We start from the raw sequence: 26,277 nt of genomic DNA on the forward strand, positions 1-26,277 counted from the left end.
ACCCTCCAGATCAAACACGCTTGGAGGGTCAAGCAGAAAAACAAGGTGAGCATTCCTCTACTCGCTCCAGATCTCGTACTGAATGGACCTGAAGTATTTAGGAGGTTTCGTCACCTTTTTGAATTTTTGAAAGCAGATGATGATTCACCTTCACTGAATTCTCCTGTAACAAACCTCACGTCTTGTTGCTTCACAGTGGGATAAAGTAAGAGCAGCGACAGAAACTATTTAATGCTGATTTTACTTTGCATAAAAAAAAAAAAAACAAGCCCAGCTTGTCTGAAGGAATGCGTCACAGCACTTGCAGGGTCAGGGCGCTTCTTCAGTGCACAGCGTGCTTTTCCACTTCTGTCTCAGCTTTTAAATTGACGACCGCATTAAAAATTGTGGTGGTGATTTAATGTTAAAGGGAGACGGGGTCTGACTAATCTGTTATTTAAATTTACAGGCATTGAAGCTGTTTAAGATTTTAAGTGAAATACAAATAACCGACTATATTCAATCAATAGTACAAAAAAACCGTCTCATCTAAAGACAGGAATCATTCATTTTGCTCTGAACTGCTGCTAATCATCGCCATCCTTGTTCGGATTTGATTTGCATGTCTTTAATAAAATCTGTCTTGTTTTCAGGCTTCTGAGCTGGCAGAGCACTCAGCCAAGATCGCACTGCTGGAGGAGGCGAGAAGACGCAAGGAGGAGGAGGCTCGCACATGGCAGAACAGGGTGAGAGTTTGAACTGAAATCTGTAGCTGTCTACTTTCTGTCGCAGTCGATAAATGTAGAACGTCACAGCACTGCAAGTCAGCTTAAATCAATAAAGAAGACGACCGATGAAGACATATTTGACCCTTTTTGTGTTGTTCAGGCCGTAGAGGCTCAAGACGACCTGATTAAGACCAAGGAGGAGCTGCACATGGTGCTGACGGTGCCCCCGCCTCCACCGCCTCCTCCCGCATACAACCACCGGGATGGCGACAGCGACAGCGAGGACAACAACAGCACGAACAGCACCGACCTGGCGATGGACGACTTCCACGACCACCGCAAGGAGGAGGAGCGTCTGACTGAGGTCGAGAAGAACGAGCGCGTCCAGAAGCAGCTCAAGGTGAGGAAAAAAACCCACAACAAATCAGACGGGAACAAAATCAACAAATTGAAATTTATGCAGATTTATGCGATGGCAGTGTTCGTTTCCATGGACTTAAAAAAATATTTATGAAGCTGGCTTATTGATGATGGTTCTCTATATTAATTCATGAGTGAAAAAAGTCTAATAGTCTGATGTAATGCCACTTTTAACATAAAATACACAGCTTTAACTAAACCTTTATATACAATATTCAGGAGACAATTTAAAATGGTTTATTTGTTTAATACTGTCTAACAAAAAGACACTTTATATCACATTTTTTTGCCAGTCCAATTTAACCAAAACCAGCCTTCTGTTGGTGAGACCATTTGACCTCGGCCCACCACTTCATCAGGGTCCAGGTTATTAAAAAAAGTGAAATCAGACCAGTAATTACACTTTGAACGCTATTTAGTCACCCCAAGTGCTTTTTGCTCTGTCCAGCGGGCTCAGACTGTAGATAAACTCACCGCTTCCTTGCTGTCTGACTGGCATTTGCTGCTCTTCTAATGAACGTGGTGCTAAAACTGTTTATTAAGTGCAGTTTGCTCCGTATTTTTCTCACATTTCTTCCTCCTCTCGTTAGACCCTGACATCAGAGCTGGCTCAGGCCCGTGACGAGTCCAAGAACACCCAGAACGATCTCCTCCACAGCGAGAACGTGCGCGCCGGCCGAGACAAATACAAGACCTTGCGACAGATCCGGCAGGGCAACACCAAGCAGAGGATCGACGAGTTTGAGGCCTTATAAGACGCCGCCGCCGCTCAAGTGCACGCCCTTTCTGAATGGTCACTATTCCTCTTGATTTGCTGCTGAGACACACACAAATGTCCCCTTCTCACCCACCCAAAGACATGTTTAACGCGCTGGTAGCTGACTAAACTTAAGCAGCAGAAGACTGGGAGGACGCTGCGCTCTGCAAAACCTTAGTGCCAAAATCTTTTGTCCTTTCTCTTGTTATAGTGTTTTGAATATTGTCTCTTTTTTGATGAAGTCGGACCAAAATAATTGTTTTTCACTGGAGGTTTAATGAAGTAGTGGGAATCTTGTTATAATGCACCTAGTAATCAAATTGTTGCGTTGGCAGAAAAGGCCTCGTTTTTGATAGCGACCACTCAGAAAGGGGGAGACAGTATACGCAGGAAAATTGATCTTTATTTTCCATTATATTTGAACACTTCCAGTTATGTTTATTTTGCTCTAAAGACAAAATCATAGTTAGATATTTATACTGTATATGGGACATAAAGGGTATTTTGACTTGGTTTGTATATTTTTGCTATCTACTAATATGAAAAACTTTAAATTTTTCAGAGGTTTTATGTATTGACCCAAATAACAGCCTAGTCTTATGTTCCATATGTTTTCCCTTAGATCACTTAACTAAAGAGATTTATTGTAAATTATTAATTTTTATTGTAGGAGACCTCCAGTTGCATACAGACAAAATAAATTTAGATGAACTTTCTTCCAATTACTTTTATTAGTTGTGCAGATCATTCAGAGCAACGTCTTGACTATTACAAAGCTTTGTTTGTATTTCTATCAGTTTGTTCAATGTCACATTGTTACAATATAAGCAGCACATGTTGAGGGTTTTTACCCTCTAAAGTGGCCTGTCTGTCCGGTCACTCACACAGTTACAATGACATGTGGAGGTTTGTTTTTAAAGTTGGATTTCTCACCAAACTCTTGGACTAAAGTAGCATTTACTAAAACCTTCATGCAGAAACGCTCGGCTATGCTGCGATTTGTATATAACCAGGATTTTATTATGAGGTTTCAACATATTGCCAATAAAGATTTGATTTGTCAGCTCTGTGTGTTTATTGCAGGATCACGTCTTTTTGAAACGAGCATGCCTGTGGGGCAGAGAGGAAAATGTTGGAGAGAATCTCCAGTAATTTGCATTTTGCTCCACAGAGAATAAAAAGCAAACATTATCTGCAAGGTCACTTCCACAGCAGGGTGTTCCCGGACGTCACTGGAGCCTTGTGGATTTTATTTGTATTTTATGCTTTTTGCTACTCAAATGTTTTCTTTCTTTTAAATAAGATTTGTTGCCGTACACAAAGCGATTAAAATTAAAACAAAGTGGAAGACATTGAATGATTTAAGTTGAAACACCAAGAAAAACATTTTTGTATTTAGATTTTTTTTTCTTCAGCTTTGTGTTAAAGTTAAGACATATTGCAACAATTTTTATTTATAAACCTTATTGATTTAGATTTTATCAAATATCTCTTACACTGGATGTTGGGTTGTGATTGATATTAAACAATTTTTTCATTTAATCAGCATTCAAAAGTGATCATTTGGATGTTCTAAATACCTAAAAAAAATTTTTTTTTTGAGTTCATAAGCAATCAGAACACTTGAAGAAATTAAAATGGCATTAAATGCAATATAATGCAATAAATTACATAATTCCCCCCAAAATAAAACAAAGCTTTAACTGCAGCACTTTTATAAGTCATTGTAAGAAAAAAGACAACAAAAATAAAATGTTGGATTTATGTGATTATTTTTGTATTTTAACACTTTTATTGGCATGTAGGTCAAAACTTCTTTACAAGAAGAGAAGTTTTCTGACTTGGTTTTTATCCCAGTAGCAGTATGATTGTCGTCATACCACTGCAGTGCATCAGTAAACAGGTTGTCATACAGTTAGAAATAAATACATAATAATAAACAAATAGCAACATAAATTAAAAGCCTTATGAATAAAAGATAGTTGTCACAAAATGAACATGAAGAATAAAGTGCCTAGTAGTTTCAATAATACAATAATAATAAAACTTAGCCTGAGTGATGTTGATTATCGCCAGGTTTTCTGTTTCTTTGCAGGAGTCGAGTGAAGTCAGGCAGTTTTCCAGTTGCCATTGCGACTCATGAAAAACACTGTGTCATCGACTGCAGCTCTCCTTCCAGAGCATCAGCATGCCAAAGGCTTGAAACCAGAGGAAGTCTCTCGCATGCTCCGAAACAAGAAAGGCATCTTTGTGCAGGATGAAGTGCTGAAGAGCCAACATTTTGGGCCCACTCGTCCTGCTGAAGAAACCACTTCCTGCGACGCGGCGGCTGGAGCTCCAGGTTACGTTGGTCAGACATGTCAGTGCTTTCAGATTGTCTTGTTTGAGATGCAGTTCAAAATCGTCATGTAGAAGAACTAAAGATTAATGAGGGATCTGAATCTGAAAGGCAGCAGCACTTTACTTTAAACTGCTACGTTTATAAGCACTAAATATTTTTGGTGATTCAAAACGAGTCCATTTTTTTTATGGCATGACTTATGAATTAAAAACAAATTAACTATCATTTAAAAGTTCTACTGTAAAAGTAATTTATGAATAAATCTTATTCACTACTTTTTTTAACATGCAATTTGCCCTTAGGCAAAAGTACCAGTTCTGTTTTTGTTCTATTTGATTGTTGATTTTGAAGATAACAACAGAAACATGTTTGCAAAAAGGATGCTGAATTCAAATAGTAAAGAGTTTTCCTTCCTTTTGGAGAGCTACCAAAAGGAAAATATTAACATAATGAATAATTTTGCATACATAAACAAAGAGACTCAAAATTTACCATTTAAAAACAAGTTATTTATGATTAGAGGTTGAAATATTCTAGGTGTCATTCATAATCTTAACAAGCAAAACATTTTTAGATTAAAATGTTAATTTTAGATAGCAGATTTAATCATAAATTAAATCTTGTAAAAACAATGCACACAACTGAATTTCCAAAATACAGTTAATATTATCTTATATTTTGCAGATTATCTAACTGAAGAACCTTTTGTTCTTGTTAAATATGCATTGTCGAAAGATTAATTCGAATTTGTCTGAAATCCTTTCAGGCTCACTTCCAGCTGTAATTAATTGACCGGTTTGGTCCAAATTGGTATTAAAGCCTTTGCAAACTTTAGACAAGCTAACAGAGAAAGATCATGTATGTAATTTATGAGTAGACTTAATGCACTGACTTTTATAAATGTTTTTCCAGGGGAAAAACTAGATTTCCATAACATAGTATTTTGATTTGTTTAACGTAAAGTGTTACTACAGACGTTTGAAAACAGATCTCTGCTGTCTTTAGAGTGCATCCAGTCCTCCTCCAGGTGAACTTTGTCTTCCCCTAAACAGATTAACAACAGAAACACATGAATCCACCTATTATTAAATCCCTCCTCTTGAATTCACACCAGAACACACAGAACACACCCCACCAGCCTGCAAACTTTGAAGAGCACACACACACACACACACACACACACACACACACACACACACACACACACACACACAGATTATTTACACACTGTGACGTGGGTCTTCAGAGCAATGTTTGCATTATGGGGAGGGAGTCTGACGCCACTGATAAGGCCTGTTAGTCGATCGTTGCCTGGTGGGACATGAACCTGACCACACAGTTCTCACAAATGAGGCTGTTTACTGACATCTAGTGGCCAAAACAGAGAACTGAGAGATCAGGTGTCCCGATGTTTTTTTTTTTTTTACTCTACTTTTTAAACGGTATGGAGTATTGTGAATTATTATTATTTTATTGATGTGTGCAAAGCGTTGGCCCGCTCACGTAGCACACCAAACCTCATTACTACCACATCTAATCTTTACAGTATGGTGTTTCATTTGAAGTGCAGACAGGAAAAGTATCATAAAATCTAATCTTTTTGCAGGTTAAGTGTACACATATTTAAAAAAGGAAATAAGGTTTCCACTAAAAGTAAGACAGATAAACTCACCTGGATGGTAGGAGGTTCAGTGACCATTGTAGACTGCTGAGCCAGTCTCAGTCTGATAAAAACAGAAAAACATCAGGATTAACTTCAAGAGAAAAATCCTTCACAGCTCCAGCAAACATGCTGATCAAAGACCTCATACAGTCTGCAAGTTGCTACTAAATGTTGAAACAAGACAGCAACTCAATGTTATGTTACTCTGATGCCACAATTTCTGACAAGAACAAATGTTAATAAAACAGAATTTAATTAACTGCTGCTACTACAAAAAGATGTAGCAGAGGTGCAATTTGCTGAGGGACATTTAACCAAATATTAGTTTATGTTTCTGTATATGTTTGATTCCTCAAAAAATTCAAACTAATTAAAACATTTCGTGAAGAGATTTTGTTCAAACTTTATGCAGCCATAGAACATATTAAATCATAAATACTGGACAACGTTTCAGTGCCTGTCCCGGTTTGAAGCTAAAACGCCCCCGTACCTTTGGACACAGCGGGTACCAGTAGAGGCCCTGGAAGGTGCTGTTCTCCTGTCTCCAGCCGTCCAGAGGAAGCAGCACCTCACCCAGAAACACTTTCCTTTTCAGGGGCCCTGAATGCCAAACAGTTGCCTGCAGTCTCTTTCCAAACAGCTGGTGGCGCTCTATATTATACTGTAAGAAAACCGGTAAAATATTTTTAACTCACAATAGAAAAGAAGTGCACTATCTATCAACAAGTATTTTATGCTCCTTATGGATTATTCATGACCCTTAAAGACTTTTAACCTTAAATATAACAATCAGTTAGCTGTTATTAATGTCAATTAACTAAGTAATAAATATATGAAGGGTCATAATTAGATCGCAAATTGCTTTTGCTTTTTCGCTCATAGCGATTGCTGAAAAATGACTTCATAATGATAATATTGTATCTTATTACCTTAAAAACCTCATTATAAACAGGGTTGGTTGTGTTTTTCTTCACCGCTGTCTTCAGTTTACTGCTCTTGTCCGGCAGCAGGTAGAGCTTCACGTATCTGTGGACGGGAATAAACACAGGATGATGAGGCTCCGGCGGAGGCGTTGGAAACATTCGGTCATGAGGCTTTTCTTACGGGTGACTCTTCTTCTTCTTGCTGTTTCCGTACGCCAGGTTTCTGCAGGCGCCCACTGTGATTTCCAGACAGGAGCTGCTGCTGTTGTAGGCCACAGCGAGCTCCATCTCCCCGGTTACCAGGATGCCCTCAAAGACGCCACACTCGGTGCCGATGCTGCTGATGCTGCCCTGAGAGATCAATAAAAACAATTTCTCTTCATTTTATGTCTCAGAGGAAAGAAAGGTGAAGTGTGAAGAGCTGCAACAGATCACAATCCGTCTTCTGATTCTTTAACTAGAGGATGTTGCTTGAGGATGTTTGGTTATCTTTGATCACTCACTCTGTGATTGAAAGAGTGCTCTGAGCTAAACGAGGTTTCTTCCTCTGCACCGGTAGATGAACCTTCGTGGTCGCTGTCTTTGCTTTTCTTGAACAAGTTTGGAAGACTTTCCCGTTTAGAGAGCTGGAAAACAAAACGAAACAAAAACAGTTTGTTTTTTTTCTTTTTTTAACACACAGATAAACAAATAACGTTTAGCAGCTATGATTGACTTACGGAGCAAGATTTGCTGATGTCCGTGTCTGACAGACTCTTTTGGGTGCTGTAGCGAAAACACGTCCCCTTTTGGTTTGGGTCAACTGTCAGCAAGTCTCCTCTTACATCATGTTGAGAATTGGAAAATTCTGCAATGAAAAAGTAAAGTTGCACACTACAAATAGATAGATAACCAAGTAGCTGCTGACCTGAAAGCTTTGGCCCGGATAGCCTTAAAAGGCTCTCCGGGTATTGATATCTTTATATCTGTAGTGTTTCTGTTTCTGCTGATGCAATACTCATAAAACATCAAGGGGATTTTTTTTTTCTAAGTCGTATGAGTTCGAGCGTATTTCCTCTGTGGTTATGACTGTGCGTATATTGAGCATCCTGGGGGACAGATGAGGGCTTATTGATATAACATCTAAAGGAAATCACGTTTCTGGAGCCAAGTTGAGGGACTCGCTTGTAAAAGCAAACATACCATTTTGTTACGTTATAAACAACAAACTTAAAAGTGGATTTGTTTGTGATAAACCAAGGCAAGTAAGTTTGTAATCGTGAAATGGAATATAATGGACAAATTTACACATTGACAACTGAAACTAGTGGCATGTATTTGCTCTAGTACTTCAATTTTTGCTTAGTAAATACGATATTTATGCTGATATTGTACGATCTCAGTATGAAAACAGCTGTTCATCTAATGAACAAATGAACAAACAAGATCAAAACATCTCCGAAGAATTAGTCCTTGTCGCGTTCTACTGCATATCGTGTGAGGAAAATGACAAGATTTCAGCTTTTTTTTTGCAGAACACCATCTTACACAAAACCCTAAAACCAATTCTCACAAAACATGGTGGGAAAACTTTGAGCAATCCACTGACACATATTTCCTCATATAGTTCATGACTTGAAGAAATGGACTTGGCTTCCTCAGATTGAATAATCTTTTGGCATTAGAAATTGACTGCTTTGCGTTAAACTGTATGTGAGTAAATTTGAAGCTGCCTATAAAAGTGGATTCATCAAATTATATATATTTGTAAATATAAACTAGGAAGCTGACTGGAGCTAAACACAGGGAAATCCTAGGAAAAAAAAAAAACTAGCTAGAGGTTACAAAAGATTATAGCTTGGAGGGATGTCTATCTTCTCAGACAACAACCATAATCACACAACCAGAGTTACAATAGTGGGTTTTGAGGTTGTGGGAAGATTTATAACTGGTTTTTCACAGTCAATATTCATCCAACCTGATGCAGATTGGGCTATTTTGCAAAGCAGACTATGTTTTGCAAAAGTCTCTAGATGAACAAAATGTATAGGCCTTACAGACTTTATAGCAGAGAGAGTTGGTCCTACGAAGTATGAATTGAGGGGAACTGCATAGAAATGCTTAAAGAAACGTTCTCGATTTTTATTTGAAAAACAAATGAAGTGAAGAAAATAGCTTTTTTTGTTCTCCTTTTATTTCAAAACGTACTTGCTATTTTTTTTTCTTGTTGGCTTATCACATGAAATCTCACTAAAACGTGGCGGTTATATATCTATAAAATGTTCCAGGGGGTATGAGTTCAGCTTTCAACGTGAGAAGAAAGAACTTACTTCTAATGTGACTCCTGAAGCAAACCATGATATCCTCCATAGATTGTGTAAAAGCCTTTGAATTCTTCAGTTCCTGCAGATCAAAACACAAAAACAGTCAGTTCAGCTGTTTTCACTGCTATATAAAGTTGGAATATTTCAGTGCTTTACCCTAAATCTGCCTCTAAAATCCTGTTCCATGTGAGGCGGAGGAGTTGGAGGCACCACGGCTATGTGTCTGCAACATTCAGGAAATAATCAGAGAAAATGCAGAAGGAACTAATAAGAGAACGAGTAAAAACAAAGAGGGAAATCCTACCTCTGCACACTGTAGAGGTTTAGTAGTTTCTCTCCCACTGTCTCATATTTCTCTGTGAAAGTGTGAAATAGTGCAGGTTTATAGTCATGCAATAAAAAACTTAAGTGGTTTAAATTCATGCAGTCTGAGTTCAAACAAACCTTTGGTGGCAGAAAATTTCTTTGCCCTTTCTTCCAGAAACCATTCTCCTGATCTGATCTTCACTTCCCTGATGAAAGGAGACAATCATAAGACTTAAACTTTCTCTAAAAGAAAGTGCGGAAATTATTGTGTTATCAATTTGTTTTCTTTTCAATCACGTCCATCGAAGTAGATTGAACTCAAGCTTATTATTTCACCCTAAATCATGCAGTGCAAAACTAAATAAAAAATCCTAGCAAGTATTTTTGGTCCAGTTTCTGGTGCAAACATCTTTGTACACTTGAAAGAGGAGAAAAATAACTTACAAGCAACTTTTTACCCAAGACATACTGTAGGAGCTTGTTTTAAGAAAATCATACATTAATATTGATAAGTAGAACTGGGTTTGGTGGTAAATTATTCACTTATAACAAGATATTTTTCCCATGAAATACTTTAGATTATTTGCACTGGAAGTTAAACAACAATATTTCATAAGATTTTGTGTTTTAGCTTATTGTAAGAAAACTTTGGTACAGAGTGGCATTGTGGGCTCACCAACAAACACTTCATGCTCTATAAATACGAGCCAGTTGTTAGAGCCAAGAAGACTGATGTTAGAGTAAAAACTTTCCAAGTGGGTTAGGTGTAAAAGAAACTTTAGTGTCTGTAACAGCACTTCATCCCACCGTTATGTTTGGTGGAGGATGTGTGAGACTGCCTGCTTTTTATTTTCCAAACTATGCAATGAAGTACAAAAGGACAAAATTGGAAATATGATATTGAAGAAGAAGGAAAAAAAACCCTCAGAAAGCGCTTCTGGAGCAAGAACTTTCTATTCAAAATCCAAATCTTTCTATTAAAATGGGAAACATTTCACTTTTATCACAGTTTGCTCACAATAGAGACCTATGGCTGCTTTACAGCCTGCACAGTGGTTTTAACAGATTCAAAGTGGAAGTCAATTATATAACCAACCAGCTTTATGTGCAAGTGGCGGTTCACACATCTCATTCCTTCCTTCATGTGACTCGCTGTTCATCTGCACGGCTGCATCACTCACCTGTAAGCATGGCACACGGTGCACTTCCAGTCTGCAACCCCCACACGGCACCTGCTGCAGATGCGGTGGCTGCAGCCGCGGCACACGGCGCCGGTGTTCCAGAACTTCCCCAGGGGCCTCTGGCACCGGGCGCAGGTCCTCTCCCCGTACTGCCGGGTGTAGCTCTTTGCGCCCTTCCTCCGCAGGTCCTGCAGGTCGCACTTCATCTTCCTGAAGTAGGAAAGGACAAAACCACGGATCTTTAATGCCTTGCCTCATAGCCTCTCTCTTTTAGCTGCAGTTTGTATATCAGCAGCATCTGTGGAGATGCTGTTCTTCCTTAGGATTGGGGAAGGAAGATGGAAGAACTACAAACAATACAGTCAGTCGTCTCGGAGTGGCCCAGTCGAAGTCCGGACCTTACAGCAAAATGTGAAAATGTATGTCCACGTGTTTCGTACACTGAGCGTGATATTTTGCATAAATAATAAAGTGCAAAAACAACAAAGTTGAAGGAGTTTTACCTCCTTTGAAACGCAATAAAACATGTGAGTTTGTGACTGTAATGTTTGAATACTTTGTGAGAAATTATCTGTATTTGCACATAAAGCAGACTGACTCTACAGCTCACTGAGCTGTAGAGTCAGTCAACTGGTTGGTTTTTTTTGTTAACATTTTTTTACAAACCACATACGTCATATTTACACGAAACTGTTTCTGTTTAAGACATCCATCCGAGCTGTCAGTTCTGACATCCTGCGTTACTGAGAAGCAGAAAAACCTTCATGTTGGCACGAAACTACTCACCTGATCCTCTCCTCTTCAATCTTCCGCAGATGTTTGTCTCTGTGAAGAACCTCCAGGACGCGTTCTCTCTCCAAAACTTGGAGGAAACTTAAATCCATCTTTATAAGGCGACAGTTTCTGCTCAGATGTATCCGCTTCTGTCCTCTCTGACAGCGCACCGCTCTGCTCTCCTCTGTTAAGACTCCACCTCCTCTCTCTCTTCTCTTTTAACCTCCCCCTCTCAGTAGATCCTCCCCCCAGACCTCCTCTTTTGCCTCTTTAGCAAAAAAAAAAAAAAAAAAAAAAAAACAGATTAAACACAGAGATAGAAAAGGTCAGTGTGATTGCAGCCCATCTTTTCTTTCTTCCGACTGTGATGTCATCAAGACTCAATTCCTGCCTCAGACACTAAATTACATAATTCTATCCAAAAAAAAAGAAGCTGGAAATGCATTGGTGATGTTCTTCTCTTCACAGTAACTTCAGACTGTAAAACTTATTTTAAGGTTCCAGAGAAAATGAACTTCCTCTTTTGTATTTTATTTTGTCCTTCAGACAAAGTCCTGTGTCAGAATCGCTCTCACCCTCAGATGTTAAACCTCTTCTCTCTGAGCTGCAGGAAGTGCAGTGGTGCTTCAATGATGGCTGCAAAACAAAAACCAAATGCCAGGACTTGCATTATTTATGACTGACGTGCTCCAGTGGCCTAGTTTCTCTTCTGCTACAGAAAACCCATTCAGATAATTTATCATGCTTTTCTGTAAGAGTTTCAGCTTCACTGTGAAAAACACAAATAACTGTGGAAGACAGAAGGAAGCAAACTTCTTAAAAAAGGAGAAATAAACTGTAATATTTTAAAGATCCTAGCCAGTTGTGCACTTGCAAGAAAAACACGCACAAAATATATACGTATAGACATTTAGCCCTTCATCCCTCATTCCTCATCCCTTCCTCAATAGTATATCTTTGAGGCGTGGTCCTTGCTTGTGAGATGCCAAATCACTTAAATCAGGACAGGAAGACGACACAAAATGAAACGCCTCATAACACTGAAACCGTGACAGTCAAGTTTTCATGCCTGGGGAAATTACAAAGCTGTTTGACAGACGTCAAACCTACTAAAAATAAAACGGATACGTTGAGTTTATCAAGCTTCCTGAAACCAGATTTATTGGTGTCCTTTTCTGTATTCCAGGCTGGCAGAAAAGCTTTCATAGTAAAGCATTTAGTACATGACTATGTTCCTGTCTGCATACTTCAATGTTGAACTTTTCCAACAAATCCAATTCAGAATTAAAATCTCATACTGCTAAGGAGGCAACACTGTTATTTATTTTGTTGTTTTTCCTTAATTCACTTAGTTAAAAGGGAAAACACACAATCACTCCACCATCTAGAAAACCAAATGCATTCATGATTCACAGAAATTTCTGCTGGCAAGTTGATACCAAAGCTGCTAAGATTCACGCTGCCTCGCTTTGTGTTTGAAACACATTCTCAGTCTGACTCTGGAGGAAAAAAAATCTGTCTTTGGAAACTTTTGGCTTTAGGCAGCAGTAGACCTTTTAACAGGACAATAATTTGACTCATATGGTCAATGTTGTCAGGAAGGATTATCAAGTCTCCAGACCTGAATTAATCGAGAATTGCAGAGAGAACTACGCATATGCTTTGTGGAGAGGAAGCCTTTAAACCATGAAGATATTTATATTCACCTGCAACTGAAAGCAGATATTTCTTTACACAATGCAACTGTTTCACTTTCTGACACTAATTGAGAATAAGCTTTTTCTTTGTTTGCCCATTTCGGATTCACCTGAGTAGCTTTTTTTTTACTTTCATTGAAGTCATACGTTTACATAAACCATATTTTGGTGTTCTTCCACAAGCTTAAGGCAATGGCTGCACAATTACACATCCGTACATCTTTGGAAAGCAGAAGTGGAGCCTCCTGCGCAACAAACAAAAATGTAGCAAGTGGTTTTTTGTGTGGCAAGAAACAACAAAACACTTGTCTTGACAGTGGTAAACCCAGCAGACCAAATGTCCAGCAGTTCAGCTTGGGTTGCGAGGTAACGAGTCTGAGCTGGGGTCGCTAGGTAATAGTGCAGTGCAAAATGCCGCAAAAAAACCTCCTTAATAATTAGGAGGTCTTTTGAAACTTCTCATTTTTCAACCACCCAAAAACATTAACTGGGTGTCAGAAAATATCTGAATGATTTTTTTAAGGACTTGGATTGTGTTTTTTTAGAAGAAATGGAGACCCAAATGGAAGCATAAAAACACACAAAAAGGGAATTTTGTGCAATCCGTCCTCTTTAAAATACATCCACAAATTTACCTCCTATAAATGAAATGTTTTGATTTAGTCTTATAAAGGCATGAAACCATTATATGTGAATTTGAAGAAAGTAATAAAAATATTTTCATTAGAGAACAGAGATATGTGGCAAATCTGACTGAGGTAAGAGAAAAAAGATGTCTAATTACTGCCAGACAGTGAAAACTGTATCTGATAGTTGACGGAGACTCATATCTACAAGACTATAAAGGATAAACTTAAATTAATTGGATATCTTACTCACAATTAATGTAGTCCCTAAAATGGAAAATCTGTGCTTGAGGTCATCACTTCCAAGGAAGCAGCGTCAAAGCTATTGAGTGGTGCAGAAGTGGCCTGTTGAATAGCTCAGTGTCAGCCTGTGTTAGCAGATAAGACTCTTCACTTGTACTAACCAGAGCTGCCAGGAAGCCTGCAGGGGGAAAAAAAAAATCAGTGTTGGTTTTAATTAGACACGATTGATGAGCGAGGGTCACAGCAGCTCAGGCACTGGGGCAACAGTCATTCCAGGCCTGACAGTAAAACAAACTCATTTCTCACGCAGCCCTCCTATGCAGAGGAGATAGATGAATAAGGTTCTACGTGGTTTAGCAGAGACACAGTTCCAATTTGAGAACTGAGAGGGGGATGGTGTGACCGTATGAGGAGACCACATCAGTGACAGTAAAGACACCTAATTATGGCTCCAGTGTAGCGTGAGAATAACCATACCAAATATAGGTGACGTGTTCAACGGTCGCAGAAGAGTTTCCTGGAAGATCTGAGGGAGGAACTGCATGCAAACTCACAGCTGCAAGCAAATTCAGATGAGAAACCAAAAGGTCCTCTGAGCTCACAGAAGACGGGTTTAGAAAACAATCAATGTTTTTGAAGCTGCTGTGTGAAGCTTTTATAAAAAAAAATATTTTTAAGTTAACAGATAATAAAAAAATCAACTTTCTTTGTTTTCTTCCTATAGTCTGATTATCATCTGCAGAAATAAATCACTCCAGCAGAGTACCAAGAATACCGTCTTAGCGTTGTTAATCACCCTTGTGTACATGCTTCTCATATCCTCCCTCTTTCTCTCTGCTACAGTACAGCTAGTTCATCACCACACAGCCTCCCGTTAACGAAAAGGCTAGTTAGCATGAATAGTTTTTGTGGAATGGTAATATTTTTCTCCACCATTAGCACATTTGGCAAAGCATACACAGGTATGATTGACAGCACTAAGAGCTTCCTCCATCCTCTGATTGGTTGTTTTTGATCAGAAGCAATGCTCCAGATGACAATAGTCGCCCTGGGAGGAGATTGAGCTTTACACAGATTATCTGCTTCATATTATGCTGTCAGAACATAATTATAGTTTCAACAAATACATAAAAACATATTTTTGTAAAAGTTACACAGCTTTAAATTGTGGAAAAAAAGACACCTTTAAATGAAGTCATTTAAAGTAAGGAGTGTAATTGTTTTACAGAATAAACTGCATTTAGGAATGTTGCCTCCATAGTTCCTTCTTACATGAACATTTCTAAAAATACATCTTTCAACTGTACAGAATGTTCTAAGAACAGCTGACTCCAGAACGTGATGAGCTGCAACATGTTAACCAAGCATGTCAGACAAAAGTCATGAGAACTGAACTCTTTCTGACGCCAATAAGGAGAAAAGACAGAGGCTCGGTTTGTGGTCTGAGAGTTAGGTTTCTGCAGAGCTGAGAGGTGCTGAGCAGAGAGCTGCAAAGTCTTACCTTCAGTTTGAACAGCACTGATAGAGCGGTCAGCCTGAGGAAGCAGCAGATTTTTATACACAGCAGAGGAAATGTGTGCAGCTCTGCTTCCTTCCTTTATGTGTTCATGCAGAGTGTTGCAAGCTGGGGGAGTTTTACAATGCAGCAGCTGCTTGGGTTTTATATTATCTCTTTGTTTTGGCTGAAAATTTCCCTCTTCTGTTGACGTGAGATCACGTAAAATTACTTTTTGCATCAGCACTGATTCTGATTGAATATAAAAAAAAAAAAAACCCAAATAGTAAGTTTGGTATAGGATGTTTTATATAAAATCAAAGTATTTGTTTATATCTATGTTTCTGATAATACTGAAAAGAAACACATCATGTACCCTTTGAGGAACTTGATGCAAAATCAATACGTTGGAAATTACAGTGTGGTGATTCCAAATTTATATCCACATGTACACACATTTGTACAAAACACTCATACATGAATGATAAAGAAGCCATCTGGGCACAGACAGAAATAACAACATAAAATGAAAGAGAAACAGGAGGTAGAGTGATGGTGGTTTGATCCAGTCTGATTGGAGAGGACAGGGGAAAAGCTACACATCCATGCACTCACACATTACTGCCAAAATCAAAAAAATCACTTCAATAAAACTGGTCTGGCAGCATGAAGTAGGCTGAAAGCTCTCAAATAGCAACACATAATGCCCTGAACGAAAGACATTCAAGAACAGATAGGGAACAAAATCACTGATATCTAAACTCAAACTCATTCTGACGAGGCTCTTGTCTGGCAGATTAAAGTAGCATTTAAACAGACATTGAACATTATATTTTATTTTCTACACAGAAAATGTTTTTTATTGGTCTGAACTGACATTTTAATTTAAATGTGTTTTCATTTGCTGTATACAGAAAATCATCATAATCAACAGAAATAGAGGCTTGTGTACATTATTTTCAGTGTAATTAATCAATATAATGTGTTTCACTTCAGGGATTCATTTTTAATTCTAAATCAGCAAATTACTGAACATAAAATATGATTAAACTCGTCAGTATTTATTGTACAATTTCTGATTGGGGATTTAGTGACATCTAGTGCTCAAACTGGAGATTGCAAATACATACATACAATTAAAATTATCTTAGTCATAAATTACTTTTTCTCTTTGTGTGGAAAATGGAAGAAGGGGCAATAAAAGGATAAATGCGAATTATAGTTTTTTAGTTATTTCATTATGAAAAATACAACAGTTAATTGACTGCTAGAAAGTTTTTAATTTAAAGGTGTATCAACAATGTACCTTCTTCCATTTTCTTTCACACACTCATTGGGCTTTTATAAAATAAAAGCACAACAATTTTGTTTCTGCGGATAAATCTTCTGCCTGTGCAAAGGCAAACAATCCATACCTGCATGACCAACATACACAAACTAAAAATAGAATAAATCTTTTTAAAAAAATGATGAAATGCTAAACGTAGTACTGGTGCAAAACCATACAAATAAAAAAACAGGCAGGAACAAAACTTGGATGGATAGACCTCTTAATGTATGGCATAATTTCTTTAATTTTATCCAATATGGTAATTTATTTCTGATATTTCACAGACAAAAAGTGATTTTATTTTTTCCAAAAAGTCTGAGGAAGATCAAAAATGTTTATTCTTTAAATCGAGATTCACTGCATAGATTTGTGCCTAAATTAGAGGAAGACTGGTCTTAAAAATGATTATATCACTAATGAAATGAATGTCCCTTCAAGTTAGAAATATTTTGGTGTGAAATAAGAACTTTTATCCACTGTTTATGGTGCATCCAAAAAAAGATTGCTGTATGCCCCACCGATGGCTGTATTTGATTATTTCAGCCATAGTCTCTGAGTTTAAACAGTGTGCAGAAATGTTTTGAGCTGTATCGTTTCTTCCACCGATATCCTGTCATGGTAGAAGCTGAGTCCCGTTAGCAGCTCGATGTCTCGGACTCGTGCGATGTGGAACCTCAGCCACTCCTCCACCCACGACAAGTCAGACTGCGTCTGAAGAGAGGCAGAAAGAGAAATTCTGTCACTTTACAACCGCTAACATCAATATAATACAGTGCAATTTTTTATATATATCACTGTGTTATATGTAATGCTCTGCTTGTCTGTCTCGGAGGACAGCCATGTCCTACCAAGTTTGTTTGTGTGGTAATTTGCGAGATGTTTAAGGACCTAAGATTCAAATGTCTGCCTGGATTTTTTTTTTTGCTTATTTTAATTGTAGCAGTTCTTTAATTGTCCTGTGAGTAAATATATTTGCCCATTTATCCATAACAACTGGAACTTTCAATATACAGCATATTATAGTAAAAGAGTGTCCCTGAGATTAAGGGGGCACTCATAATCTGAAGGCGGGGATGAAATTACCGTAATAACCCGATATTGGCTGGAAAGCACAAAGTCTCCCCTTTCAGAAACTGTTGAAATTTTTCAGATAGCACAAAGTGTGTTGGAATTACAGGACTGTAAATTTGGCTGGATTGTCTGCGCTACGTTCGGTCTGGAAGGGTTAAACGTTTTGTGACTTTATTTGGCGACCTCTCTGCTTCTTTCTTTGTCTTCAAGTCGCTACTTGTTCCCTAAACCTGCTCTGGATTAGTGGTTATGTCAAGTCAAGGCAAGTTTATTTGTATAGCACATTTCAGCAAAAAGGCTCAAATACTATCATTACGATCCTCAAGAAAGCTAAATATATCAGTCAATGTTTTTAGTTATTATAAATCAAAGGCAACTCTAAACAGGGAAGGTTTTTTAAGCTTTTGTCAAAGAAAGTCAGTATCTCATCATTTTTACAGTTTTCTGTAAATTTGTTCCAGATTACAAGAGCGTAAAAACTGAATGAATAGTCCTTTAATCTTGTAACTGTTCTTTCCGTGATAGAAGGCCGGCCTTGTAATTGTCTTTATGTGTCTTTGAATGTTCAGGTCTGATTGCTGGTTTCCAGCTGTAATAACTGCTGTCTTTAATGCATAGTGATGCTAAAGTACACATAAGTTGACTCTATTTAGAAATAGGTGATGTATAATTACATTGAGATGACATGGATTGTAGCACCCCACAGTTATTCTGCTTTGTGTTCACATCAAAGATTGTCGCTGCGATTTCTCTGCATTTTCACGGCGCTGTAGTTGTATGGAGCTTTTATCTAAGGTAAAGTGCACAGAGGTGTGGTTGGTGTTACTCACAGCACAGAACTCTGAGTAGTCGGGTTTGTGGGGCATGATGAAGGATATGGCCTGAAGTGGACCCTCACAGTTAACAGGACTGAAGCTTGAGTTGCGACAGCTGGTCATGATCAAGAAGAAATGCGTTGGCACTGAAGTTTCGTTCCTGGAGAGACAGAAAAGTTTGTGGGGTTTTAACAAGAAACAGCTGGAACAAAAAGAGTTTCCTGTGAAGAACATTTTCTTTAACTATTTTGATTTCCACCTTCTGTGAAGCGATGACACAAATCTGTTTTTTTCCCCCCTATTTGTCAAAAACAGTCCTGCATTTCCACACCAGGGGCACTACCACAAGATAACTGCCAGGGGATATGAGGAAAGGCTGTCAGGATTTCCTGGTTAAATCATAAATTAAACAGAAATAAATGTCGCAGTAAACGGGAGAAAAGATTAGAAGAACATAATCAGTAATGATGTATGGTGTTCTTCTCCAAAGCTCAGTGCATGTGGTTTGATGAGATGTGACCAAACAACCACCATACTGTCAACTGGTTTTGATTTATATGTTCCACAATCTTTGTTTAGCAACATAGTAATTGCCAGGGGATTTCATAAAATATGCACAACCACATCTTTGATTTATGTGCAAATGCTTCCTCATTCAGAAATTGCATTTAAATAGCTCACAAGTCTTGGCTAAGTGTGAAACCTTTGGTCAGAGCTTAACCAATAAATGTGTTGAAATACTACTCTGTTTGCACATCTTCAATTAAGACTTCCTCTTGCTCGATTTTAAGGTTTAGCGTTCATTTTCTTCAGAAATGCTTTCCTTTAAACATTTTTAGTTACAGTTCAAGCATCAGAGACATTTTTTCACATTTCAGACATGTCTCGTCACCTGTCATGTTATATGGTTTGACGAATGTTCTGCTAAAGTTCGTCTCAGTTTTGTTGCTGGTTATTTAGTTTAGTTTTTGACTGACTTTTTTCCATCTTTATCAGTCTCTCTTTTTCTTTGTTGAAGTAAGAACACTGACCTTAGCTGAGAAAAGTGAGGGCTTTTGTTCAATTATTTGTTAATAATTGCTAGGAGGAGTTCAAAATCCTGCTTTACAACAATTTCCAGACAGACAGATTTCATCATCTTTGCTGCTCGTCTTTTCTTTTGCTTTTTGAAACTTTTTAACTTTCTTCATGTTGTCAGACAGAACTGTCATCTTTTTAACAGATAGAAAATAGCATTTTCTTTGAAAAACATCCACTTTTTTCAGAAACAGTTGTCAAACAGAATATCACACAACAGCAATCAGTAAAGTCGTGGTATATCTTGTGGAAACTTACTCTGTCATTTTCTGACTGGATCTACATTTCCATCAAAGTCCACATCAAATATCGGCCCACTGACGATGTTGACTCCGTTCAGCTCTTGTGAATATTTCAAAAGTATAGAAGTATGGAAATGGGTCCAAACCTCTGGAAAACATAAATACGCAGTTTAACATATGTAATCCTGTAATTTGTACAAACAAATAAACATTGGAGTTTGTTACCAGTGTAAACCTGTGTGTCAGGAACAGTGAGCCACCAGGAGGCAGCACCTGCTAGTATTTCACAGGGATTCAAAACGCTGAAATTTCCTTTCATTTATTGTTTATTTTCTGGCTAAACTCAGAGGGATTTTATTTATCAGAACTTATCTAACGTCAGCAGTAACCAGATTGTATATATGCAGTTTATAAGGTGCATGTTGTAGTTAAAACTAAATAATGTTAATGAATAAAGAATAATGTTGATTCATAATTTTATGTTACTATGAAGATATTCATCAGGTTCGGGACTTGACGAATAGATTTACAGCTGTGTTTTGTTCAAGCTTGCAAAAAGCAGGTTTTCTACTTGCCGGGGATCCGACAACCAAGAACATGAGCAAGTCGCATCACAGATTTATGCACTTTGTTCAGCCTGTCTAACTACTTGTCCCCAGTGATCACAATTTTTAGTTTTGAAATGATTGACTCCGTTCAGCTCTTGTGAGCTGATAATGTAATAACTCTAATCACAAATTGGAAACACACAAATCTGACAAATACTTCTATAAATACTCACTTTTAAATGCAGGGAACATTGGTGCCATGTTACTGCTGATGAGAGCTGCAAAGTCTTACCTTCAGTTTGAACAGCACTGAGGAAGCAGCAGATTTTTATACACAGCAGAGGAAATGTGTGCAGCTCTGCTTCCTTCCTTTATGTGTTCATGCAGAGTGTTGCAAGCTGGGGGAGTTTTACAATGCAGCAGCTGCTTGGGTTTTATATTATCTCTTTGTTTTGGCTGAAAATTTCCCTCTTCTGTTGACGTGAGATCACGTAAAATTACTTTTTGCATCAGCACTGATTCTGATTGAATAGTAAAAAAAAAAAAAAAAACCCAAATAGTAAGTTTGGTATAGGATGTTTTTATATAAAATCAAAGTATTTGTTTATATCTATGTTTCTGATAATACTGAAAAGAAACACATCATGTACCCTTTGAGGAACTTGATGCAAAATCAATACGTTGGAAATTACAGTGTGGTGATTCCAAATTTATATCCACATGTACACACATTTGTACAAAACACTCATACATGAATGATAAAGAAGCCATCTGGGCACAGACAGAAATAACAACATAAAATGAAAGAGAAACAGGAGGTAGAGTGATGGTGGTTTGATCCAGTCTGATTGGAGAGGACAGGGGAAAAGCTACACATCCATGCACTCACACATTACTGCCAAAATCAAAAAAATCACTTCAATAAAACTGGTCTGGCAGCATGAAGTAGGCTGAAAGCTCTCAAATAGCAACACATAATGCCCTGAACGAAAGAAATTAAAAAACAGATAGGGAACAAAATCACTGATATCTAAACTCAAACTCATTCTGACGAGGCTCTTGTCTGGCAGATTAAAGTAGCATTTAAACAGACATTGAACATTATATTTTATTTTCTACACAGAAAATGTTTTTTATTGGTCTGAACTGACATTTTAATTTAAATGTGTTTTCATTTGCTGTATACAGAAAATCATCATAATCAACAGAAATAGAGGCTTGTGTACATTATTTTCAGTGTAATTAATCAATATAATGTGTTTCACTTCAGGGATTCATTTTTTGAAAAATATTAGCTAAACACATTTTTAATTCTAAATCAGCAAATTACTGAACATAAAATATGATTAAACTCGTCAGTATTTATTGTACAATTTCTGATTGGGGATTTAGTGACATCTAGCGGCTCAAACTGGAGATTGCAAATACATACATACAATTAAAATTATCTTAGTCATAAATTACTTTTTCTCTTTGTGTGGAAAATGGAAGAAGGGGCAATAAAAGGATAAATGCGAATTATAGTTTTTTAGTTATTTCATTATGAAAAATACAACAGTTAATTGACTGCTAGAAAGTGTTTTTAATTTAAAGGTGTATCAACAATGTACCTTCTTCCATTTTCTTTCACACACTCATTGGGCTTTTATAAAATAAAAGCACAACAATTTTGTTTCTGCGGATAAATCTTCTGCCTGTGCAAAGGCAAACAATCCATACCTGCATGACCAACATACACAAACTAAAAATAGAATAAATCTTTTTAAAAAAATGATGAAATGCTAAACGTAGTACTGGTGCAAAACCATACAAATAAAAAAACAGGCAGGAACAAAACTTGGATGGATAGACCTCTTAATGTATGGCATGATTTCTTTGATTTTATCCAATATGGTAATTTATTTCTGATATTTCACAGACAAAAAGTGATTTTATTTTTTCCAAAAAGTCTGAGGAAGATCAAAATGTTTATTCTTTAAATCGAGATTCACTGCATAGATTTGTGCCTAAATTAGAGGAAGACTGGTCTTAAAAATGATTATCACTAATGAAATGAATGTCCCTTCAAGTTAGAAATATTTTGGTGTGAAATAAGAACTTTTATCCACTGTTTATGGTGCATCCAAAAAAAGATTGCTGTATGCCCACCGATCTGGCTGTATTTGATTATTTCAGCCATAGTCTCTGAGTTTAAACAGTGTGCAGAAATGTTTTGAGCTGTATCGTTTCTTCCACCGATATCCTGTCATGGTAGAAGCTGAGTCCCGTTAGCAGCTCGATGTCTCGGACTCGTGCGATGTGGAACCTCAGCCACTCCTCCACCACGACAAGTCAGACTGCGTCTGAAGAGAGGCAGAAAGAGAAATTCTGTCACTTTACAACCGCTAACATCAATATAATACAGTGCAATTTTTTATATATATCACTGTGTTATATGTAATGCTCTGCTTGTCTGTCTCGGAGGACAGCCATGTCCTACCAAGTTTGTTTGTGGTAATTTGCGAGATGTTTAAGGACCTAAGATTCAAATGTCTGCCTGGATTTTTTTTTTTGCTTATTTTAATTGTAGCAGTTCTTTAATTGTCCTGTGAGTAAATATATTTGCCCATTATCCATAACAACTGGAACTTTCAATATACAGCATATTATAGTAAAAGAGTGTCCCTGAGATTAAGGGGGCACTCATAATCTGAAGGCGGGGATGAAATTACCGTAATAACCCGATATTGGCTGGAAAGCACAAAGTCTCCCCTTTCAGAAACTGTTGAAATTTTTCAGATAGCACAAAGTGTGTTGGAATTACAGGACTGTAAATTTGGCTGGATTGTCTGCGCTACGTTCGGTCTGGAAGGGTTAAACGTTTTCGTGACTTTATTTGGCGACCTCTCTGCTTCTTTCTTCGTCTTCAAGTCGCTACTTGTTCCCTAAACCTGCTCTGGATTAGTGGTTATGTCAAGTCAAGGCAAGTTTATTTGTATAGCACATTTCAGCAAAAAGGCTCAAATACTATCATTACGATCCTCAAGAAAGCTAAATATATCAGTCAATGTTTTTAGTTATTATAAATCAAAGGCAACTCTAAACAGGGAAGGTTTTTTAAGCTTTTGTCAAAGAAAGTCAGTATCTCATCATTTTTACAGTTTTCTGTAAATTTGTTCCAGATTACAAGAGCGTAAAAACTGAATGAATAGTCCTTTAATCTTGTAACTGTTCTTTCCGTGATAGAAGGCCGGCCTTGTAATTGTCTTTATGTGTCTTTGAATGTTCAGGTCTGATTGCTGGTTTCCAGCTGTAATAACTGCTGTCTTTAATGCATAGTGATGCTAAAGTACACATAAGTTGACTCTATTTAGAAATAGGTGATGTATAATTACATTGAGATGACATGGATTGTAGCACCCCACAGTTATTCTGCTTTGTGTTCACATCAAAGATTGTCGCTGCGATTTCTCTGCATTTTCACGGCGCTGTAGTTGTATGGAGCTTTTATCTAAGGTAAAGTGCACAGAGGTGTGGTTGGTGTTACTCACAGCACAGAACTCTGAGTAGTCGGGTTTGTGGGGCATGATGAAGGATATGGCCTGAAGTGGACCCTCACAGTTAACAGGACTGAAGCTTGAGTTGCGACAGCTGGTCATGATCAAGAAGAAATGCGTTGGCACTGAAGTTTCGTTCCTGGAGAGACAGAAAAGTTTGTGGGGTTTTAACAAGAAACAGCTGGAACAAAAAGAGTTTCCTGTGAAGAACATTTTCTTTAACTATTTTGATTTCCACCTTCTGTGAAGCGATGACACAAATCTGTTTTTTTCCCCCCTATTTGTCAAAAACAGTCCTGCATTTCCACACCAGGGGCACTACCACAAGATAACTGCCAGGGGATATGAGGAAAGGCTGTCAGGATTTCCTGGTTAAATCATAAATTAAACAGAAATAAATGTCGCAGTAAACGGGAGAAAAGATTAGAAGAACATAATCAGTAATGATGTATGGTGTTCTTCTCCAAAGCTCAGTGCATGTGGTTTGATGAGATGTGACCAAACAACCACCATACTGTCAACTGGTTTTGATTTATATGTTCCACAATCTTTGTTTAGCAACATAGTAATTGCCAGGGGATTTCATAAAATATGCACAACCACATCTTTGATTTATGTGCAAATGCTTCCTCATTCAGAAATTGCATTTAAATAGCTCACAAGTCTTGGCTAAGTGTGAAACCTTTGGTCAGAGCTTAACCAATAAATGTGTTGAATATACAGAGACTATACAGAAACTCTGTTTGCACATCTTCAATTAAGACTTCCTCTTGCTCGATTTTAAGGTTTAGCTTTCATTTTCTTCAGAAATGCTTTCCTTTAAACATTTTTAGTTACAGTTACAAGCATCAGAGACATTTTTTCACATTTCAGACATGTCTCGTCACCTGTCATGTTATATGGTTTGACGAATGTTCTGCTAAAGTTCGTCTCAGTTTTGTTGCTGGTTATTTAGTTTAGTTTTTGACAGACTTTTTTTCCATCTTTATCAGTCTCTCTTTTTCTTTGTTGAAGTAAGAACACTGACCTTAGCTGAGAAAAGTGAGGGCTTTTGTTCAATTATTTGTTAATAATTGCTAGGAGGAGTTCAAAATCCTGCTTTACAACAATTTCCAGACAGACAGATTTCATCATCTTTGCTGCTCGTCTTTTCTTTGCTTTTTGAAACTTTTTAACTTTCTTCATGTTGTCAGACAGAACTGTCATCTTTTTAACAGATAGAAAATAGCATTTTCTTTGAAAACATCCACTTTTTTCAGAAACAGTTGTCAAACAGAATATCAGACAACAGCAATCAGTAAAGTCGTGGTATATCTTGTGGAAACTTACTCTGTCATTTTCCTGACTGGATCTACATTTCCATCAAAGTCCACATCAAATATCGGCCCACTGACGATGTTGACTCCGTTCAGCTCTTGTGAATATTTCAAAAGTATAGAAGTATGGAAATGGGTCCAAACCTCTGGAAAACATAAATACGCAGTTTAACATATGTAATCCTGTAATTTGTACAAACAAATAACATTGGAGTTTGTTACCAGTGTAAACGTGTCAGGAACAGTGAGCCACCAGGAGGCAGCACCTGCTAGTATTTCACAGGGATTCAAAACGCTGAAATTTCCTTTCATTTATTGTTTATTTTCTGGCTAAACTCAGAGGGATTTTATTTATCAGAACTTATCTAACGTCAGCAGTAACCAGATTGTATATATGCAGTTTATAAGGTGCATGTTGTAGTTAAAACTAAATAATGTTAATGAATAAAGAATAATGTTGATTCATAATTTTATGTTACTATGAAGATATTCATCAGGTTCGGGACTTGACGAATAGATTTACAGCTGTGTTTTGTTCAAGCTTGCAAAAAGCAGGTTTTCTACTTGCCGGGGATCCGACAACCAAGAACATGAGCAAGTCGCATCACACATTTATGCACTTTGTTCAGCCTGTCTAACTACTTGTCCCAGTGATCACAATTTTTAGTTTTGAAATGATTGACTCCGTTCAGCTCTTGTGAGCTGATAATGTAATAACTCTAATCACAAATTGGAAACACACAAATCTGACAAATACTTCCATAAATACTCACTTTTAAATGCAGGGAACATTGGTGCCATGTTACTGCTGATGAAAGAGTCAGACTCTGAACCAGTGGCATTCAAATCTGAAAAAATAATGACAGGTGAAGCAACAGACTGTTGATTTTATTGTCAAGGATTTTT

At 37.5% G+C, this 26,277-nt stretch overlaps 4 protein-coding genes across 4 annotated transcripts in view; 1 reads left to right on the plus strand and 3 right to left on the minus strand.

Moving 5' to 3' along the window:
• Positions 1-2,947, plus strand: part of ezrb (ezrin b) — a 32,337-nt gene extending 29,390 nt beyond the window's left edge. The window contains exons 12-14 of the mRNA XM_055054295.1: positions 633-725; positions 868-1,107; positions 1,718-2,947. Coding sequence (XP_054910270.1) covers positions 633-725; positions 868-1,107; positions 1,718-1,882 — 498 coding nt within the window. The 3' untranslated portion in view covers positions 1,883-2,947. The remainder of the gene's footprint in view (positions 1-632; positions 726-867; positions 1,108-1,717) is intronic.
• Positions 2,948-3,653: 706 nt separating this feature from the next.
• Positions 3,654-15,611, minus strand: sytl3 (synaptotagmin-like 3). The gene is made up of 16 exons (XM_055054296.1): positions 15,443-15,611; positions 13,952-14,119; positions 11,951-12,011; positions 11,388-11,643; positions 10,602-10,811; positions 9,559-9,626; positions 9,419-9,470; positions 9,271-9,337; positions 9,121-9,193; positions 7,531-7,658; positions 7,315-7,437; positions 6,993-7,162; positions 6,818-6,914; positions 6,379-6,549; positions 5,898-5,949; positions 3,654-5,269 (listed from the first exon to the last, which is right to left on the minus strand). The coding sequence occupies exons 4-15, from the start codon at positions 11,483-11,485 to the stop codon at positions 5,914-5,916; spliced, it is 1,293 nt and encodes a 430-aa protein (XP_054910271.1). The 5' UTR covers positions 11,486-11,643; positions 11,951-12,011; positions 13,952-14,119; positions 15,443-15,611; the 3' UTR covers positions 3,654-5,269; positions 5,898-5,913.
• Positions 15,612-15,850: 239 nt separating this feature from the next.
• On the minus strand, positions 15,851-20,834 carry LOC129375302 (venom phosphodiesterase 2-like). Its single transcript, XM_055054293.1, has 4 exons — positions 20,753-20,834; positions 19,988-20,119; positions 18,668-18,812; positions 15,851-17,477 (listed from the first exon to the last, which is right to left on the minus strand). The coding sequence occupies exons 2-4, from the start codon at positions 19,993-19,995 to the stop codon at positions 17,325-17,327; spliced, it is 306 nt and encodes a 101-aa protein (XP_054910268.1). The 5' UTR covers positions 19,996-20,119; positions 20,753-20,834; the 3' UTR covers positions 15,851-17,324.
• Positions 20,835-21,079: 245 nt separating this feature from the next.
• enpp1 (ectonucleotide pyrophosphatase/phosphodiesterase 1) overlaps positions 21,080-26,277 on the minus strand; it is a 31,392-nt gene continuing 26,194 nt past the window's right edge. Inside the window, 5 exon segments of the mRNA XM_055054292.1 lie at positions 21,080-22,840; positions 22,843-22,861; positions 24,050-24,194; positions 25,385-25,517; positions 26,145-26,219. Of these exon segments, the coding sequence (XP_054910267.1) occupies positions 22,710-22,840; positions 22,843-22,861; positions 24,050-24,194; positions 25,385-25,517; positions 26,145-26,219 (503 nt within the window). The 3' untranslated portion in view covers positions 21,080-22,709.

This window comes from Poeciliopsis prolifica, unplaced genomic scaffold (genome assembly GCF_027474105.1).
Source record: "Poeciliopsis prolifica strain line A6 unplaced genomic scaffold, Auburn_PproV2 SCAFFOLD039, whole genome shotgun sequence".
Taxonomy (NCBI): domain Eukaryota; kingdom Metazoa; phylum Chordata; class Actinopteri; order Cyprinodontiformes; family Poeciliidae; genus Poeciliopsis; species Poeciliopsis prolifica.